This window comes from Eptatretus burgeri, chromosome 2 (genome assembly GCF_056783735.1).
Source record: "Eptatretus burgeri isolate ZD-2024b chromosome 2, Ebu_testis_v1, whole genome shotgun sequence".
Classification (NCBI taxonomy): domain Eukaryota; kingdom Metazoa; phylum Chordata; class Myxini; order Myxiniformes; family Myxinidae; genus Eptatretus; species Eptatretus burgeri.
Genome location: NC_140962.1, coordinates 141006883 through 141029113, shown reverse-complemented (window position 1 = coordinate 141029113; position 22231 = coordinate 141006883). Strand labels below are relative to the sequence as shown.

Below are 22231 nucleotides of genomic sequence, written 5' to 3'. Positions count from 1 at the left end.
GAGGTGAAACGGTCAAAGGTAAAGGTCTAATGTACATCTTCGGTTCACTACAATCTCTCAATATTTTTGCACAAAGTGTAAATAGGATCACCAAAAGTGCTACAGAACCCAGTACCTTGAAGTTCACAAAGGCCTTGAAACATTGGGAAGATGACGTTCATGATAGACTCTGACCTGACTTTGAAGCGGCCAATGAACCTAACCCTATAATATGGCACAGAAATTGCTCCTCTAAATATATATGTCAGTGCCCATAATCTTTAATGTGCAAAGAGATAGAACTCGTGGGTGGGAGAGGGGGGGGAGTTCGGAGTATTCTGCTATCTGAGCTTCAGAAGGAAGTGTATGTTCAACCAAGGCTCCCTACTTCAGCCAGATGAGTGTTAGTGGCTGATATACTGAATGGAATGATGACCATGCAAATGGTGAAAACCTGGCAGACTACATTTAGAGAATTTGCAGATTAGGTACGAGGATATGCTCACTGCCTCATTGAACCAAGAGGGCTGTGACAGAGTTGACATTATTTTTGACTGACATGAAAGACGAGAATCCATCAAACCAGGAGAGCATGTCAAGCTCCTTTGCATTTGAAGATCGCTGGGAAAATGCCTCAATCCCAAAGCAAGGGGTCAAGCACATCAGCAATCTTGTCAACAAGACCAATGTGGTTGCATTTCTGAGTGACTGTGAGAATCACAATGGCTCCAAGATACTGCTGGTTGGAAAGAGGGTTTTTCTTGCTGGTGGATTTAAGGATTATGTGGATGCTTTATCCAATATATTAAGGTCAGTTACAGTCTCAGAATAACTCGGGTCTGATCATGAGGAAGCAGATACTCCCACGATATTGCATGCATTCCATGCTTCGACAAACCACACGGGAGTAGTCAAAAAGTCCTCCTGATACAGATGTTGCCGTCCTAAGCGTCTGTGCCGATGAGTCCCTCCACTGTCCCTAGTTGTGGTTTCACACTGGCAAAAAAGACAAGCTACACCACTGTCTCTCTCTCTCTCTCTCTCTCTCTCTCTCTCTCTCTCTCTCTCTCTCTCTCTCTCTCTCTCTCTCTCTCTCTCTCTCTCTCTCTCTCTCTCTCTCTCTCTCTCTCTCTCTCCCTTTCCCTTTCCCTTTCCCTTTCCCTTTCCCTTTCCCTTTCCCTTTCCCTTTCCCTTTCCCTTTTCCTTTCCCTTTCCCTTTCCCTTTCCCTTTCCCTTTCCCTTTCCCTTTCTCTCTCCTGGATGTTTCTCCAACCGAGATTCCATATGACTGCATTGTCCAATTGACATTACTAAAAATACCGGCTCCTGTTTATTTTACCTATCCCAAATATCGATCTAACCTCGATTTTACCTTATTTTTACCTGCCCCTTCAAACACAACCAATTACCTCAGACTATCCCTGACAGGGAAAACGTTGGTTGTTTTTATGTTTTACAGCGATGGTATAACAAAAGAAAGATTGCTTTCCTTGATAATGGGCTGAAAGTGTGTGCAACTCTCACAGTATCCCACAGAAACAACCCTCGTGTCCAATGCTCCTGGGAAATTGAGGGTTTTTTCCCATGTACACAAATTCGGTGTCATCTATTATCCACTTGTGCAAAGTACTTGTTCATTCATGGCAAGTGATATTCCTCATTTTGATTGTCACAGAAATACTAGGATTTTGCAATGACTGCTTTTCCTTTTCAGTACTATTGGAGAAAGTGAAGAGCGAACCGGACAAATTTGTAAATACAGATGTCCAAGAAACAAAAGCATGTGAAGATGCACAACTTGAAAATCATTGTGAAGGTTTGTTACAATTCCTAATTTCCCACACATTTTCCTTTATTATTTTGAATATCTCACCTGCATACAAATACATATTGGAATTTCAGGATCAGGGAGTGTAGTTTTTTAGAAGAGTGTACGAGAAGTCCAAACAGGTCCTTAACCATTCTCAGTGAGGGAGTCCCTGGGAAAAAAAAGAAGCAACAAGGAAGTTATTATATATATATATATATATATATATATATATATATATATATATATATATATATATATATATATATATATATATATGTAGGTAAAGAATACTGGTTCTGGCTCACTTTTCCCCATGTAAATGAATGGGGGATTTTCAGCCATGAAATTTTTCTTTTTTTCCCCTAAAAAAATAAATCCCCTTTTCAGCCCAAGGTATATTTATTTGTCTCCCCTTTTAACCTAGGGGCTCTCTATTCAAATAACCCATACAACAAGATAAAGATTTGTTAAAGGTGATTCTAAAGAAATATCTGAAACGTCTAAGCCCCGGGACACTCTTTATCAAATAACCCATACAACAAGATAAAGATTTGTTAAAGGTGATTCTAAAGAAATATCTGAAACGTCTAAGCCCCGGGACACTCTTTATCAAATAACCCATACAACAAGATAAAGATTTGTTAAAGGTGATTCTAAAGAAATATCTGAAACGTCTAAGCCTCGGGGCACTCTTCATCAAATAACCAATGCATATTGTTTAGCTCACTCATTGAACCTATAAACATTTGTTCATTCTCAAATTCCTTCAATAGTTTAATTTTCTTTGCACAATAATCCCCATCTAAAATATTGAAAAACAAAACATTTGAATCTTTATATTTTTTAAGATACCCCTTTTGTGCCATTACGAAATGATAAACTTCTCTTAATGATCTCATCTGACCACCTCCTGAGTTGCATATCATTTTGATATTGTAGTAAATTATTTTTCCATTGTTCAATTGATAACCATCAAATTTTTCACTCCATTCAAACATATTTATTATTTTCTTTACATCCTCTAACTTATTGGTTTTTAAATTGATTCGCATATTTGTTTTATTTACCTTTGTTTTAGATATTTTTTCAATAAGACTTATTTGATATTTTTCACATTCATTATGTTTTCCATTTATATACCAAGACTGAGATTTTCTCCACTCTTTAGTTTGACTAATACTTGGTTCGGCCATTTATATATTGTGAAAAACGCGGCGGTAGCCCTTAAAAACCCTAACCCATCTTCCCATCGTTAAAACTTGTGCCCATATGGAACACAATCTATTCTATTCACTCTATCATACAATACCCATATGGGACACAATCTATTTTATACACTCTATCATACAATACCCATATGGAACACAATCTATTCCATTATCTAAAATAAATCTCTTATCATCAAAGGCTCCTAATGCCTTTTTATTTACTTCTTCACTATATATCTTATGTTTATAACTTCTTATTGTATTCATTTTCCTATATTCTTCTTTCTTATTCATCAAACAATTATAATAATTTCTAAAAGTTATTGATTTCTTTATTACATATTTCTTTATTCCCTTTAACCTTTTATCAATCTGATCACCATACTTATAAGCATATGCCTTTGCTCTCAATCCAATAAACTCACTCATTACTTTTCCACCCTACTCATCCTTAAACTTACCAATAACCTTTTCATTCTTTTTTGAAAATAACTCACTCTTCTTACTAAAATTACTTGTATCATATACTCCAATGTTTTTCTTTATATCTTTATAAACATCGTCAGTTTTTATATCTAGAATAAAACTATCAGTGTCCATATACAACAATGAAACATTTTCACCATACTCTTTCTTTAAATCATTATACAAATAATCATACATCAATATCTTTGATAAATCAAGAACTGCTGTTCCAATATAAATTGGTTTATCCATGACAATACTTTCCTTTTTCATATGAATAGCAGAAAAGTTCTCTGAAAAAACCTCTTCTCTCTCAAAACTTGGTTTATTTATCAATCTAGAAGCTTCTTTCCAAGATGTTGCAAATCTAATGTTTTGCCTGTTTCTAACATTCTCCATTGTCTTTCCAAAGACAGCATTATTCATCAATTTATAGAATTCCCCTTCAAATTTTACTTTTGTATTTGTTCTCATATCTGTATTGAATTTAATATACTTTTTCATCCAAGGACTTTGTTTAAATTTTAAAACTCTATGAATTTTAGCTACTCTCAACCCAGCAGATAAATATTGTCTCAAGTTCCTTTGATGCAAAACATATCCCTCTTTATCATAGAATGTTGTTAATAACTTTTCTGTTGATTTGCCTTTAATATTAAAACTTTTATGATAATCACTGAACCATTCTTTCTTTAGGGTTTCTTTCTCACATGCAAAAGGAAGGTCTTTATGCTTATTATGAAGATCACTCGGGTACTTCAAATCAACTTCAAAATAATAACCTTCTTCTTTGTCATTCAATTCCTCTTGAGAAGAATTAACAATATTCATCAAAGCCTTTTCATAATCCTTTTCTTCCACCCACTCTAATTTACCATAAGGCAGAGATTGAGACATTGCCCATCCATACAAATTATTAGCATCAAAATACATCAAATAATTACTATCTTTTTCACTATCATAATTTGGAAGATATTTATTATTTGCTTTAGCATATCTTTTTGAACATACTTGTGATATTCCACCTCTCTTGGACTTCTCAATCATCAAAAGCATATCAACATCGCTGACTAAATCTATATCTTGTTTTGTCATTTTCAACATTGCACTCCAAGCTAAACCAGGAGCTGTGAAATAGTGGGCAGGATCTAATCCATAACAATTTTTATTATGACAGAGTGATCTAAAAGCTTCAAACACATCAGCTAACAATAAAACATCTGTTTTTAGATAGAAATCATGATATTCTCCAAGGTTCTTTATCTTAAATATTTTCCAAATTTCTTGTGCGTGTTTATATTCCTTATCACTTATCTCTTCTTCATAAAGGTTATTATAGAAACTTTCTTTTGAAGGAAGTTGTGTTTCTTTAAATCTCATAAATGAATCCATATAACCATAAGGATAAATTCCCTTACTTGTAAGAATTTTCTCTTTACTTTGAATTTCATTCCTTGTTTCAATTTCCTCTCTAGTTAGAATTCCCTCTTTAATCAGAATTTCATCTATAATCAGAATTTCCTCTTTAGTTAGAATTTCATTCTTTGTTCGAATTTTCTGTATAATTAGAATTTCATCTTCAGTAAGAATTTCTTCATTAATTTCCTCATTAATTAGAATTTCCTCTTTACTTTGAATTCTCTCTTTAATCTGAATTTCCTCTTTAGTTAGAATTTCCTCTTTTGGAAAGAATGAATTAAGATTTGGAAAAGAGCCCGTGGAGCTTAGATTTGATGCGAGGTTGGCTAGTGGTGTTCCCATAAACTTGTAAGAATCAAGAAACCGAATACGAGTTATAGGTTTTGTGAGTATCATTTTTGTAAATGAAATATACTTTTGACTTGTGTTTGTTATGGCAGAAATATTCCCTGGTGTTTTTGAAAGTTCATTTATAAATAGATGTGTATCATAGTTGGCGCTGTTGTGAAGAAAGACTGGAATAAAAGAAGGTAATTTATAATTAAGATTACAACAGGAATGAGCGGGACCTCTATATTTACCAGTAAGATGACAATGATCCCTAACTTTAGACTCCTCAATTTCCTCCTCACAAATATGACAGATATTGTTCTTTCTAAATTCTAATTTTTCTTCTATGGTTAATTTCATCGGTTTATTTGTTTCTTTCATTAATTTAGTTAGTCTTATACAATCCTTTTCTAATCGTTTTACAAACTCTTGTGAAGCATTTTTTCCACTATACTGTTCAAGTTTATTATACTTTTCTCCAACAGATGATTTGATATAATAACAGAAACCACAAGGAATATGTTTTTGATATTTATTTGTATATGGTTCTTTTGGATTAGGAGAAGCAGTATTTATCTTTTTAAGGATACATTCAAAATCAGCGTATATCACAAATGGGTGCATGATAGATTTATTATAATCTTCAAAAGAAATCTTTTCACCAGGTTTAGGCATTGTAATTACAGCTGATTTATGATTACTACAATATTTTGAATGTTGTTCTAATCGTTCTTTTGTATGAAATGAATTAAGACATCGCTTACAAGGATATATTTTGTTTGCTGTTCTGAATACCTGAGAAGAGATTAATCTTGATAAATTATTGATGTATGTGTAATGTGAATTCTTTCCAACACTAAAATATAAAAGATCAATGTGTGTTTCTTCATTTTTATAGTTGTTTGAAATTTTTAATATTTGAACTTTGTTTGTATCCGTTAATCCATATACATTAATAGAAAGATTATTCTTTTTCTCAAATTTAGGAATATCTGTTAGTGGCATTGGGAATTTAAAATCTTTAATGTCCAAGGTATTCTCATATTTCATATATTGTTTTACTCTTTCTGAATTACATTTTGGTGGATGTAAGTGAGCAAGAACAGACCAGAGAAAACATTTATTATCATTATTCTTAATATTAACAACTGCCTTCTTTCGTTTTATTTCTTTTGGTAATTCAATATAAGAAGAAGCTTTAAGAGGGTTTGATTTTAGAATGTGTATATCTAAAAAGATGATTTTTTTAATATTGAATCCACTTCCTACCACTGTATTATCAACATCCTCCTCTTGCCTTGATAGTTCTTCATAAACCCCACTATTCAAAAAATCTTGAAATGATGTTATAAAATGAAGATCTGTTCTCATATAAGGAGTTTGTTCTTCATCTTGTCTTTTCATATTCATTTTCACTCCCATATAAAACTTTAAAGTTTTCATTTTTTTAATGTCTTTTTAATAAATTTTTCAACATCAGGTTTCACTATTTCAATTGATTCAACTATTGATGATGGACCGGGTTCTCCAAATTGAAAAATCCTTATTTTTATATGCCCTTTAAATGCCCCATCAGTGTTTTCAATATAATAGTCTCCCTTTACTTTAAACTCATTTTTCTTGTGTTTTTGTGATTGAAGATGTCTATTATAACTACTCTTCAAAACATCCTTTGAGCAGATATCACAATGTTTTCTTTTCAACTCAAGAGGAGATATTTTATGAAATACATTAAATGTGTGTTTGTTGGTTCGGAGGTGTTTTCTATAATGTTTATATTCGTGATTACAAACATCACAGTACGTTGTATTCACCATATTTATATAATAAAACTTTGCTTAAACTAAAATTTTCTTGATGAAAATTTCGTTTATTTTACAGGTGAATCTGTGCTTAAACTAAAGTTTTCTTGATGAAAATTTCATTTATTTTACAGGGGAATCTGTACTTAAACTAAAATTTTCTTGATGAAAATTTCATTTATTTTACAGGCGAATCTGTGCTTACACTAAAATTTTCTTGATGAAAATTTAGTCTATTTTACAGGTGAATCTGTGCTTAAAACCATCTTATCCTCCAACTTTTTCACTTAATAAATACAATGTTTCAAGACACAAAAGACAAGTTTCAATCAATCTCTTCATTTGTTAAAGATACTGAGAAATATGTCAAGGATGTAAAATTGAACAAAGATAAATATAACAACTATTGGATAAAAACAATTATGGTGGATATGATGAGTTCTTCAATTTACTTCAGGGGAAGGGCTTTTAGTATACCTGGAAGAACATCAATGAAGGTATCTCTAACAAAAGTTTCTCCTCTCCTTCTGGCAATATATTCAAAACTAGGAAAAGCAATGAAACAAGAAAAGTTATCAAAAAATAAAAACCTTATGGTTGAAGCTTTAGAAAGAAAAGATAAGACCATCTGTAATATGCAAGGAGAAATTTGTATTTTTTTCAACAACCCGAAAGATATAAATCCTGATGAAATAAAGGATGTTAATATATCAGGTGAAATGGCATTTCGTTCAATTGTAGTTAAGGATCATTTTAAAATTACCTTTAATATAAAAAATGCAGCAGTTGAATCTGTTCATGAAAAAATGTATATCGATATCGATGGTAATGTTTTTTCTACTAATTAAATGAGTCAATATTCAACTGAAGATTTTGAAGATTATGAGAGTGATTATGATAACGAGAGTTTGCATTCAAACGATAGTTATGGCACCGAGAGTTGGTGTTCAAATGATAGTTATGAAAGTATAGATGATTCTGAAAGTATCGAAGATGATATCGAAGATGAATTTCAGTTTAAGTAAAGTTTTACTTTATAAATATGAATAGTTTACTCGATTTTGAGCCTCTTGAATTCCATGATTCCCCATATGGCAAATTTGAGAATTGTCCTGCGTGTGAAAGACGGGGATTAAACACAGAGTCAAAAGCCTATAAACAATGTATATTCTGTGATTATCTTCTAATTAATGATAATCAAAAATATAAAAAGGAAAATAATTCTTTTAGATTTACACCAAAAATGAATTACTTTACAAGATTGATTAGAGAAATGAATGTAAAGTACGAGGGTGATAACACACCTTTCCTTACAAGGGAAGAAACTGAACGTATTAGAGAAATGTTCAAAGGATTGTTGTTATATATTATTCATGGATGTGATTTTCAGGGAAATATCAACACAAGATATTGCATAAATAAAATAATGGATTATCTTGAAATTAAACCTGAACTTAGGATAAAATATAGAATTTCGAAAAAAGGCAATAATAAATTAAATAACCTGTTTTCCAAATATATAAATGAATGATTTTTTACCCATTTGGGAAAATAAGATAAAATTTGACAACCATAAAAATCTCCCAAATTCATTAAGATGCCTCATAGTTGGTTCAAGTGGATGTGGAAAAACCTGCTTACTTTTAAAGATGCTCCTCACTCCCAACTTTTTAGATTATGATAATTTAATAATTTTCACAAAGTCGAGTTTTCAACCAGAGTATCAACTACTCTCACAAGGTTTTAATGCTGGTCTTCAAAAAGAAGATATAATCGGTTTATTTAAACTTCAAAAAAACCTAAATGATTTTAACATTGAAGATATAATACAACTATTTTGTGATACACAGAGATGTAAAAAGAAATCAAAACCAGGTCAGGTCAGGTATGGGAGCATGTGCCAGAACAGCGCGTCGCTGCGTCCACTTTCCGCCGGTACTCCAGGGGCCTCCGTCTGGCCATCCCCCAGGCAGATGCCAGGCCCATCCCCATCTCCTTGAGATGATGGTCAACCTGCTGCAACCATGAGGCACGTGGTCGGCCCACTGGCCTCCTCCACTCATGAGACTCCCTCGCTGAGAGAATCTGGTGAGCAGGATCAGCGTCAGGAAAACGAGCCACATGTCCATACAGCCGCAGCTGACGCTCACGGACTATGCATGTAACAAATCTCATCCGAGTCTCTCTCAGCAACCGCTCGTTGGACACAAAATCCGACCAGCGATAGCCAAGGATTCTCCGAAGAGACCTGGTACCAAAGGAATTAAGTCTCCGTCTCAGATCCTTGGTCAAAGTCCAAGTCTCGCACCCATAGAGCAAGACTGGAAGTACCAAGGACCTGAAGACTCGGACTTTCGTCCTCCCGCACAGGTACCGGCAGCGCCCAACCCCATGGTCCCGTGCACCCATGACTCCCCAGGCCCGTCCCAGACGTCTATTAACCTCCGGCTCACAACCTGCGGAGACATGAATATCACTGCCAAAGGTAAGTGAATCTATCCCACGCCCTCCACATCCTCACCACAAACAGACACAGACAGGACAGCAGCATCCAAGATGTCACCGAAAGCCTGGATCTTTGTTTTGACCCAAGAAATCCGTAATCCCAACGGCTCCGACTCCTCATTCAGCACCTCGAGGGCCCCCAAGAGGATGTCTAAAGTCTCCGCAAAGATGACTGCATCATCTGCAAAATCAAGGTCCGAGATCTTGACATTGCCAAACGATGCACCGCAACTTGATCTCTCCGACATCCTCCCAAAAATCCAGTCCATACAAGTGCTGAAAAGTGTGGGGGGAAGTACACATCTGACGAACTCCAGTAACAACTGGAAATAAGTCAGAGGCGGTACCACCACACTTCACAGCACTCTCAGTACCAGAGTAGAGTTCAGACATCAGATCGATCAGTTTCGGTGGCACCCCACGAAGACCAAGAATCCTCCAGAGGACATCCCGATTCACTGAATCGAACGCTTTACAGAGATCAACATAGGCTGCAAGCAGCCCCTGGCGAAACTCTCGTCTGCGTTCAGTGAGGACACGAAGAGCAAGGATACGGTCAATCGTTGACCTCTTTGGTGTAAAGCCTGACTGCTCTGGACGCTGGTGCTCAAGCAGATGGTGGCGAACCCTATCAAGAATTATCCGAGCAAAGACCTTGCCCGGCACTGAGAGCAGCGTCACCCCTCGGTAGTTGTTGCAGTCTTGGCGATCACCCTTCCCTTTCCAGAGAGGGACAACAAGGCCCCTCTTCCAGTCAGTTGGGATGATGCCTGTGTTCCAGGCAGAGCACAAAACTGCATGCAACGACACGAGTGCAGCATTTCCACCAGCCTTGAGAAGTTCAGCATGGATGCCACAGATCCCTGGAGCTTTGCCCCGTTTCAACTGGTTCACCGCAGCCCGTGTTTCCACAAGCGATGGTGGACCACAGTTGGATTCGAGGGTCAGCAACAGGGATTGTAACACCCTTGACGTCCAACTCGACAGCTGGGGGATCAGCCTGGTACAACCGCTCAAAGTAACCGGCCCAGCGGGTCTTCACTTCAGACTCCTCTGTCAGAGCCTACCACTCTCTGCTCGAACTGCAGTGCTCCGAGGGATGGGCTTGGATGAACGTAATGCGCGAATTCCCCTGTAAGCGGGGACGAGAATCACCTGTCCACAGGTGATGCTCTACCCCCTCACAGATTCCTCGCACATAGGCCTCCTTGTCCACCCTCAGTGCACGTACAGTTTTACGCCTCAGCTCCCTGAACAGCTCAGCTCTGCCATTCAGCCTGGCCCTGCGACTCTGGTCAATGGTATCCAGTGTCCCTTGAGAGACAAAATTCTTCTTTGCCCTGCGGTGAACTCCAAGGCATCCACCGGCAACATCAAGGACGGTGGTCTTGAAGGTGCTCCACAACTCTTCAGGACCCCTAAAGCACCCAGACCCCCAAGTGTCCACTCAGCCTGTTCGCAAACTCCTCAGCTACTCTCTCATCCCTGAGCTTGGCAACATCCAGCCTAGGCTGGGATGGTACCATTCTCCAGGATTTAAGGTGCAGCTTTAGAGTTGCTACAACAAGCCTGTGGTCAGTATTGAGGAACTGAGCACTCCGGTAGACCCTGCAGTTCTGGATCATCCTCCAACGACCGTCAATGAGGACATGGTCAATCTCCTTTGCCACACCGCCAGCGTTGGAATACCAAGTCCAGCGATGAGCTTGCGGGCGCTGAAACCATGAACCAGCCACCCTAAGTCCATGACTTCTTGCAAAGTCAAGGAACTTAGTGCTATTCTGGTTCATAGTTCCTGACCCATGGGGACCAACACACACCTCATAACCATCCCTATCAGTTCCAGTCGATGCATTGAAATCCCCCAAGACTAGAAGTGTATCTCGTCTGGGGCACTGATCAACCACAGACTCGAGTGTGGCGTAGAATGCATCCTTCACGGTAAGATCACTCGCCTCAGTCGGAGCATAAATAGAGACCAGGGAAATGACACCTAAGGAGTGACGAATCCTTAATCTCATAATACGCTCGTTGACCGGTGTTACCTCAATTATCATTGGGGTCAGCTTATTGGCCACAGCTACAGCAACTCCTTGGGTATGGTAACCATCAGAGCGACCAGACCAATAGTAGGTGTAACCACCCACCATTATCTCGCCGCAATCCGGTCTCCGAACCTCAGAGAGAGCTGCAATCCCGATGTCCAAACGCTTGAGCTCAGATGATAACAGAGACAGGTGATCATCCTCTCTTAGGGATAGGACATTCCAGGCACCCACCCGAAGGGACCGCCTCAGGTTAACCCAAGGAGACCGCCGTCTGGTGGACGACACCTCAGCACCACTCCGACACACTCTCCCGCAATCTGACCCAGGGATGTTACCCCGTGGTTTCCCTCCTATCAAAGATTGGGGGTCCCGAAACTTTGCCCCAATCCCATCATCCGGTGAGCTGCCCTGCGAAGGAAGCTGCACAGGAGGTACTCCCACGGAGTGGGTTTTCAGATTTTTTTTGCGTTTTTGCGTTTTGCGGAATGAAGCGTTTTACGGTGGCTGGAGTGCAAATCCTGCCACCAACCTCCTAATAAGAAGTAACCCAACTGCAGGAGGACGTCCGCAGACACAGTTGGGCACTAGATATGGATGGCCGTTGGCTCACAAGGAGCTCCTCCGCCCTTTGACAGGTTTTGTTTTTAATCCTGCTGGGTGTCCATATCCAAACACCCTCCTCACCAGAAAACCTGGTGGGGGAGACGGTTTAGTCGCCGACAACCCGACCATGGTTATTATATGGTTATAACAATATAAATATTGTTATAAACATTCAAAAACATCTGAGTGATAATACGGATGATATACCGTCTCCCCAAGATTTGGATAAATCCAAAAAGAACCTCGTTATCTTTGATGATTGTGTTAATGAGAGAAACCAAACGGTAATGGACAGCTACTACACAAGAGGGAGACATTCTTCTTGTAATTGTATTTATCTTAGTCAATCGTACTTTCAGCTTCCTTGTCGTTCCATCAGAAACAATGCTAATACTTTTATTTTATTCAAGTTAAATTCAATAGATATAAACAATTTTTGGAGAGACAATTGTTCTACATTATGTAGTAAAAAGGAATTTGGGGATTACATGAAACACACGACTGAAAAATATAAATATATTGTTGTGAAGCAAGATGAGATATTAAATGATATTTTTCAATAAATAAATGGATGCGAAAGAAAGAGCAAGAAGATTTAGGGAACATCAAGAGTTGGTTTCAAATGTTGTAAAACAACAGGAAGACATAAAGAAGAAACGCAGACAGAAACTAACGGGCGAAGAAGCATTTGAAAGAAAACAAGAGAAATTTTTTAAACCACTTTTAAAAACTTCCCAAGAAAAAATGAAAGATGTTTCCACAGTTCCCACAGTAGAATATACTCCTAAAAAACTTCAACTGTTAAAAGATTTCAGTCAAATGACGGAGGAAGAATTAGAGCATATTGGAGAATTAGAATATCATGATGAAGAATTATTTCAACAACTGGAAGAGATTAATCAACCCCCTGATTATATTGTGAATGCTGTTCAAAACAATGAATATTCAGCGGATTCAAAAACCAAAGCAGGACTCATTCCAACAGAACAATCAGCAATATTTCATCTTGTTCAAGAAAAGGTATTGATATTTAATGATGAATGAAGGTTCTTAGGTTCTGCTCAACCCCCTGTTAAACTAACTCCGAGATGAATGTTTCTTCTCACAAAAGATGGAAGACAAGGTTCAACTGTGAGGGATGAATCAAAGTATATTGATAAACCATTGGATATGGAAAATAATGATGATAGAGTATATATTGATCTGCTGAACACTCTAAATTATAAGGTTATTCTTTCTGGTAAAAGTAGGAAGAATGAGAAGGAGAAACACATTATTCAGGCTTTAAGTATCCTTGGTTCAGGTGTTAGTTTTCTTCCAAATGACCCATCGCAATTAGTTAATAGACTGTTATTGTTGTTAGGCAGTAAGAAGGCTGGAAATAACAATTGTTTTAATGAAGCATCAGCCATTTTAGACCAGTTGATGAACATGAAAATAATTAATAAATATCAATATAAAGACATTTTATCTCATATTAAATAAGATGAGAAGCACAATCCTTAGTTTCAATTTCACAACAAGCGACCACACATCTTCATTCCCATACCCACTACAACTTGACACAACAAAAGAATATGAGGCATCTTTATTGTCCATGGAAACTTATAATACCTTATTTAATATAACCGAGAAAAATGACAAGTTTAGTTATAATCCAGGAAGTGGATACAAAACGATAACAGTCTCACCCGGAGCATATGAGATTTCTCAAATATCTTCCGAAATTGCTCGTCTTATGAAAGAACAGGGTGATGAACCAAAAAATATTGTTATAAACATTCAAAAACATACTTCAAAATCAACGATTAAAGTTAAAAATAACTACAAGGTTGATTTCACAATTGATAATTCATTTAGAGAGTTATTGGGTTTCTCCTCAAAAAAGATTGAAACTAATGGGACGTTTTACAGTGATAATGTCATTCAAATATCCTCAGGAATAAATTCAGTGTTAATTCACTGTGATTTGATTGATGGTGCTTATAATGATGGGAAAAAAACAAATACAATATTTTCATTCAGCACATACTCAACCCCAATTGGTTATAAATTCAATATGGAACCTAAAAATTTGGTTTATCTCCCTGTGTCAGGAAAAATCACACACAGAGTAAATTTTAGGATAACCGACCAAGATAATCGTGTGATTTATTTTAATGGAGAAGTTATATCTATCAGAATTCACCTACGTGAAGTTTTCCAATAAATAAATACGATGGTTATTGTGAGGAAACACGAGTTGGGAAAATATAAAATAATTACAGGGGATGGGATGTTCCTTTCCCCATACTACAAGGGTGAAGGTATGTATCTTGGTAGAGGATACTATAAACCTAAGAGACAAAGGGGTGTTGGGCATCAATTTAGAGGAGATGGGATAATTGATACTCTCATGGGTATTGGTTCAACTATTCTTCAACATAAAGATCTAATTGGTTCAACTGCTTCTGCTGTGGGAAATGTAGCAGGTGCTGTAAAGAGTATAAAAGATGCCCAGAAGGAATCTCATAAATTACAAGCAATAAAAGAAATTAAGAAAGGCAAAACTCAGTTGTCCCCCCAAGAACGACAGAAAATAATTCAAATACTTGGATCAGGGTTTCAAAAGTTTTAACATCTTTTTTTTCCTAAATAAATACAAGTATAGAAGCAATTGATAGTATCTATGATTTGGATGATACTATTATTATCTCAAACTCCACTAAAAAAGAAGATTACTTCAAGGTAAATGCAATAACTGGATCAGACTGGAATACGAATGGTACAAAAAGTTTTTAAATAAATAATCAACAAACCTATTTGAATCTCTCCGAAAGTTTCTTGTTGTGTAAATTTAAATTCACTAAAGCTGGGAATAACACAAACGCTACACTTGTATATGATTTCTTCTGGAAAATGTTTGATAGTGTGCGTTTGTATATTGGAACACAAGAAGTTGAAGCGGTTGATTATGTCTCTGCTGTATCTGAAATGATAAAATTTACACTCTATACATTCAGTGATAGAATGGGAAAGGGGTCTGCCGAAGGTTTTATTCCTGATATGTCAACGGGAACAAACACAGACCCTGGATATACTCAAAGGAAAGGAATGTATAATGATGATACAAAAACAGAAAATAGTTTTACTGTGGCAGTTCCTCTTAAAGGTATATTTGGATTTAGTGATCATGATAAAGTTCTGTATGGTCTTAAAATTAGATTTCAACTACAGAGGAATGATAATGAAAATCGATTGCTTTTTGGTGTTGGTAGTGCTTTTGATGAACAGAATAAATTTGTAATTGAGGAGATGAGTTGGTATATCAGTGAATATACTCCTAATCTTAAAACAGAAGAGATGTTGAATCGAAGACTTAACTCAAAGAAACCACTCAGTGTATCATACCTCAAAAGAAGATGCCAACACGTTAAACTCAACCAAACTACTTACACGTGGAATTTGGGTGTTCTGGAAGGAAAGCCACGATATCTGTGGATCATTTTTAAAAAGCCAGATGGTGATACTGCGACTGATAAGAATAATGCATTGAGTGATAATGCTAAGGTGAAACAACTTCGCGTTTCTCTAGATGGAACATTTTACCCACGAGATAGATTGGAAATTAATTGGGAAAAAAATGATTTTGCTGAAGCATACAAGTCTTACCAAAAGGTGTGTGAAAGTAATGGATATAAAGAACCTATTTTGGATATGACAGCATTTAAAAGTTTGTATACAATCTATGCGTTTGACCTGAGCGCTCAAAAGGAAACTATAAAGTCTAATCGAGTGGATACTTCCCTATACATTGAAAGAGGAGAGAGTGAAGAAGTTGATACATATTGTTTGCTTTTGGAAGAAACAGAATTGCAGATTAATACAGATAATGGTGTGATGATTAGTCTCACATAATTTTTTGTTAAATAAATGAGTGGCAAAGTACCAACTGGGGTATATGTTAATCAAATCAATCTTCATAAACTATCATCTTGTGTTCAAAATCAAAAGCCTTGTACGATTAACGTTAATACAATTCAGAGAAAAGGAGCAGTAAGAATTGATGTTTTTCTCACAAGAGAACAGGTTAAAATCTTGAATGACACTGGCTCACTTAAAATTAAAATGACAAAACCAATGTTGAAAAAATATTCAATAAGAGAGACGAGTGGAGGATTTCTCCCATTTCTAATTCCTTTATTTGCTGGTTTAAGTGCGGTTGGAGCATTGACGGGTGGTATTTCAACAGCGGTGAAAACTGCCAACGAAAGGAAGGCTCAACTCCAGGCTCAAAAAGAATTGGAAAGACATAACAAAGAGTTGGAGAAACAAATTGGTGGAAGTGGTGTAATTGTAGATTTTGCTGAAAAACTTGAAGGTCTGCCTGATAAAGCGAGATTGTTAGTTGGAGATATGCTTTCTTCTATAGCACAAGCAGGTGTAAAATTAACGAAAAGAGGTAATGGATTATATCTTTCTAATAAATAAATGAGCATTGATGAGTGGTTGAAAGAATTTGGAAAGAATACAACATAAAATTTATAACTTGTCAAATATTGTAAGAAATTAAAAATTCATAATGTGGTTATTTGTATGAGAGATGAATTAACAAATGTGCCGAAACATACAAAGAATATTATTATGAACTTAGAAGATAATAATGGGAACGGTTCTCATTGGGTTTGTATTTTTAATAGTCAAGACAAATATTATTTTGATAGTTTTGGTCTTCCGCCACCTGTTGAAGTCATAAAATTCTTACAGAATGGTGTTTATCAAACATTTCAAGTCCAAGAATTAAATTCCAAGTGTTGTGGTCAATTATGCCTATATGTGTTATTTCAACTCAACAAAAATAAAAAATTTTATGATATTATTTTTAATCTAATATAAATGACTTATGTTGGTAAAGATGGTTCTATCTTTGGGGTATCTCAAGAACTGGATATTGATTTATCAAATTATTACACAAAGGCACAGGCTGAACGACATAAATATAATATAACCAAAAATATTAACATGAAAAATGCTTATAAATTAAAAAATTATCCAACCCCAACTGAAGCGAATGACTTGGTGAGATTAAGTGATTTATCACAATATATATACTTAAATAAAACGGCTGTGTATTCCAAAGATACAGAAGTGTTGATATTATCTCCAGGTCATACAGAATTCACAGTTCGAATTAAAATACATTTTTATAAAGAAGGGCGTATCGTTTGTATGAGAATAGAACAATGGGGGTATGATATGAATGATTTAGGGTATAATTGGTCATTTAAAATTAACCTCGAAGACCTGGAACAATTAAATCAGTCTCGTAAGGAAGAATATTATCCACTTGGTATCGAGAATGAGTTTTGTGGGTCTACGATTAGTAAACAACAAATAAAATAATTTAATAAGGGTAAATATAATAATGGTTTTGCCCTTGTTTATCTCATGAAAACAGAAAAAACAGGATTATATATAATAAGTAAGGAAATACAAAATGATTTAACTATGGGAAGATGGGGAGGTGTTTCGTGCCATAATATTATTCTAACATATATTTCTAATACATAAATGACAGCAAGAAGGCTTCAAGAAAATTATCATTTCTGTGTTCAAGCATACCTTCAAGAAAAGGGTATTCGGTATTTTAATAAATATGTTCTACAACATAAGAATGAGGTATTTTCAATAAAAGATTGGCATTATGCTGATGTTGATAAACCAACAACTTTAGATTTAATTTGAATGTTAAATAATGAAAAAATTATAAAGTTAAGAAAAGGTAAGGCTCTTTTAGAAATTCAAAAGAAATTTTATTGGTTTCCTGTTGTAAAAAAAATTATTTTGGATACAGGAATAACAAGAAATCCTGATGAATATATGTATAATATTCTATGGGGTGTAAGCGATTCAAGGATAGTAAGGGATGAGGAAGGAGTTGAAGAAGAGAGGGAAGAGGAGGAAAAGGAGGAGAAGGAGGAGAGGGAGAAGAAAGAGAAGGAGGAAAGAGAGAAGAGAGAGAGGGAGGAAAGAGAGAAGAGAGAGAGGGAGGAGAGGGAGGAAAGAGAGTGGATGAATAAATATCAAAGTATGGAAACCAGTGAGATTCAAAAAAGAATAGGGGTATTACAGAAAATAACTCAACCCACCGAGGAGGAAAACAAAGAATTGATAAGTCTATTTACAATACTTTCGACAAGACTATTGACATCGAGAAGATATGTATTTTAATTCAAGTTTTTCATTTTTTTTTTTTTCTTAAATAAATGGGGGAGAGAGTGAAGGCATTTCTAAGGATTCTTTATGTTTTAAAAATTAAGGTTCAAATGTGCATGTTGGAAACTAAAAAGGTTTTTGCACTCTGCAGGAATTTTTCTCATAAATAAATGAGTTATTGTCTCAAATGTAAAAAGAAAACTAATACTAAAAATATTTCATATATTAAAAGTAAAAATAACAGGGTTATACAAAAAGGTATATGTTCGGTGTGTGGTTCAAAAAAAAATCAATTTATCTCCAAACACAAACTCGGAGGAGATATACAAAAGTTTTTATCAGGAAGTAAATTTACAACTACTGGAATACCAGGGGAATTACATCTTCCAGGGTATTCTTTCTGTGGTCCAGGCACAAACTTGGATAAAAGATTAGATGAGGCAGACAATCCTAAATCCTGGAGTAAACCAATCAATAGAGTTGATGAAGTGTGCATGAGACATGATATTGATTATGGGAATACCACAACGTTGGAAGAAAAGCATGAAGCCGATAGAGAAATGTTGTATAATTTGTCTCTGATACAAAATCCAACCTTGAGAGAAAAAGTTGATCGGTTCATTGTGAAGAAGATGATCAGTGCTAAATTGAAACTTGGACTTGGAAATTCAAAAAACTTATAGGCTCTAATGATGCCATTAAGACTGAAGAGCAATTAGCTGATGAATTACATAAACCAATATTCACAAAGTTTCAGAGAAGGAAAGTTTATTCCAAGGAAGTTGATTATATCTGGTCTGCTGATTTGATTGAACTCAATAATGATAAGGGGTACAAGTATGCTTTAACCGTTATTGATTTGAGGAGTAGATACGTATGGGTTGTCCCATTAAAAAACAAAACAGGTAATACTCTTATGTTAGCTTTTCAACAGATATTTAATAAAAGTAAGAGAAAACCTAAAAAATTGTGGATTGATGAGGGTAGACAGTTTTATAACAAGACATTTATGAATTTTCTAAAAAATAACAGTATTACATTATACAGTACCTTTAATGAAGGGAAGGCAGTTGTTGTTGAACGTTTTAATCGTACCTTAAAAGAGAGACTATATAAAAAATTCACACAACTCTGTTCACAACAATGGTCATCTTTTATTCAGGATATTGTGGATAAGTATAATGACACGATTCACACGGCAACAAATATGAAACCATCAGAAACATTTACAAAATTAAAATATGAAAAAGAGATTAATGTCAGAAAACCTAAGTTCAAAGTTGGTGATATCGTAAGAATATATAGGTGGAAATCTCATTTTGAAAAAGGTTATATGAAAAGATGGACCAACGAGCTTTTTAAAATTGTTGATGTAATAGATACGGTTCCTTGGACTTATAAGATATATGATTTGGAAGGGGAAGAGATTTTAGGTTCATTTTATTCACAGGAATTACAAAAGACAAAGATAAATTGAAATTTGACTCCGCCCCTTTTTGACTCCACCCACACAAGCCCCGCCCACACAAGCCCCGCCCACACAAACCCCACACAAACCCCACCACACACAAACCCCTCACAAGCTCCAATAAATTGAAATTTTTTGACTCCGCCCACACACGCCCCTCCCACCGAAGCCCCGCCCACACAAACCCCACACAAACCCCACACAAGCTCCACACAAGCTCCACACAAGCTCCACACAAGCTCCACACAAGCTCCACACAAAAACTCCACACAAGCTCCACACACACAAACCCCACACAAGCTCCACCCATATTCATCATATTCACATAATTAGTGATTAGTTAATTAGTTCCCCACACACACAACATGTTTATTTAATTAAAAAATTATCCACCCATCCACACAAGCTCCACTCATCCACCCATCCCCCCATCTCTCCACCCATCCATTTATCCACACAAACCTCATCCACATAAGCCTCATCCACATTCACCCCTTCCACACAATCTCCACCCACATAAATCCCTGCCCACATAAACCCTGCCCACATAAACCCCTCCCACATAAGCCCTGCCTACACAAGCTCCACACAAAAACTCCACACACATAAACCCTGTCCACGTAAACCCCTCCCACACAAGCTCCACCCACATAAACCCCCGCCCACACAAGCCCCACCCACACAAGCCCCACCCACACAAGCCCCACCCACACACACCCCGCCCACACAAGCCCCTCCCACACACACCCCACCCACACAAGCCCCACCGAAGCCCCGCCCACACAAGCCCCGCCCACACAAGCCCCACCCCTCATCCCCCTGTGCGCCCCCACCTTTGACCCACCACCTCCCTCATCTCACCCCCACCCTTCCCCACACACACACATGGGGAGGGGAGGGATGGGCAGAGGGGGTGATGGGTCATTGGGAGAGCGCACCTACCCCCCCCCCAACCCCTCCCCCAACCCCTCCCTCTCGTTCATGTCTTGATTCTTTTTTTGTAATTCAGAATCAAGTAATTGTAAACAAAACAAATATAATTTATTATATAATCTTTCTATATAATTTATTATAAAATATTTATATAATTTATTATATATTATATATTATATAATGTATAATCTTTCCCAGCAATCTTCTTCAGATGTCTTGTGATTTCGAAACTCAGACACCATATTCTGTTTTGAAACAAAAAGTGGATAATAATTAGGTTTTATAAAGATAATTACATGGTAATATGAGTAAGCCTCGTTGACCACTGAATTAACACACCAGGAGCCTGTCATCCTTTCAAGGTCAATAAAATGAATTCCAGTGTACTGACAAAACCACGTCCAAACTAATGATGCAACCAACATAAGGCGACATTCTAAAGAGAGAGTGATATTAATAATAATTCAGAAATATTTACCTCCAGAAAATCATGTGTTGTACGAGTGATATTAATAATAATTCAGAAATATTTACCTCCAGAAAATCATGTGTTGTACAAGATTGCTTCAACAGCTGATGTTGTGCGAGTGCTGAAAAAAATAAATAATAAGTCAAGGGTATAGAGGAAGAGACAGACAGAGAGAGATACAAACAGACAGGGAAAGCAACACACACACACACACGCACACACACACGCACACACACACACACACACACACACACACACACACACACACACACACACACACATACACACACACACACATACACACACATAGACACACACACACGTGTCTCACCATTGGTTTAATTCATTCGAGATCAGAGACCAGTCATTATAAATCATTGACCTCTTCAATAAGAACAGAGAGAGGTAGGTAGAAAGACAGACAGAGAGAGAGACACACACACACACACACACGTGTCTCACCATTGGTTTAATTCCTTCGAGATGAGAGGACGTGATAAGACTTCGTACCACTCATTGTAAATGTCTTTCAATTCTCTTCTAGAATCATTGATCTCTTCAATAAGAGCAGAGAGAGGTAGGTAGAAAGACAGACAGAGAGAGAGAGACACACACACACACACGTGTCTCACCATTGGTTTAATTCCTTCGAGATGAGAGGACGTGATAAGACTTCGTACCACTCATTGTAAATGTCTTTCAATTCTCTTCTAGAATCATTGATCTCTTCAATAAGAGTATTAATTTCATGCACCACGTCGTGATATGTAAACTCAATTTCTTCCAATGGCCTGTCAGGGAAAAAATATATATATCAGAATTATCATGATTTAATTAATAATCATTTGCTTCATCGTTCAAAGAGAAAACCATACACAAACTTACCAACTCTGTAGTGAGCTGTTGTCTTCATCGGAAGAAAGATCGCCCATGCCTCAGTTGTAAAAATGAAAATCCCGTCTGGCAGAAACTTTGTCTGGCGAATCACTTATAAAGC

The 22231-nt window shown here is 36.5% G+C and overlaps 1 protein-coding gene across 11 annotated transcripts in view; it reads left to right on the top strand.

Moving 5' to 3' along the window:
• The window catches only part of LOC147033350 (uncharacterized), a 193042-nt gene that overhangs the window by 149128 nt on the left and 21683 nt on the right, over positions 1 to 22231 (top strand). For 10 of the 11 annotated variants that reach the window (XM_085871586.1, XM_085871576.1, XM_085871579.1 and 7 more), the window contains one exon: positions 1694 to 1795. The exons of the other annotated variant lie outside the window; for it this stretch is intronic. In XM_085871586.1, the coding sequence (XP_085727712.1) occupies positions 1694 to 1795 (102 nt within the window). The remainder of the gene's footprint in view (positions 1 to 1693; positions 1796 to 22231) is intronic. 11 annotated transcript variants of the gene reach the window in all.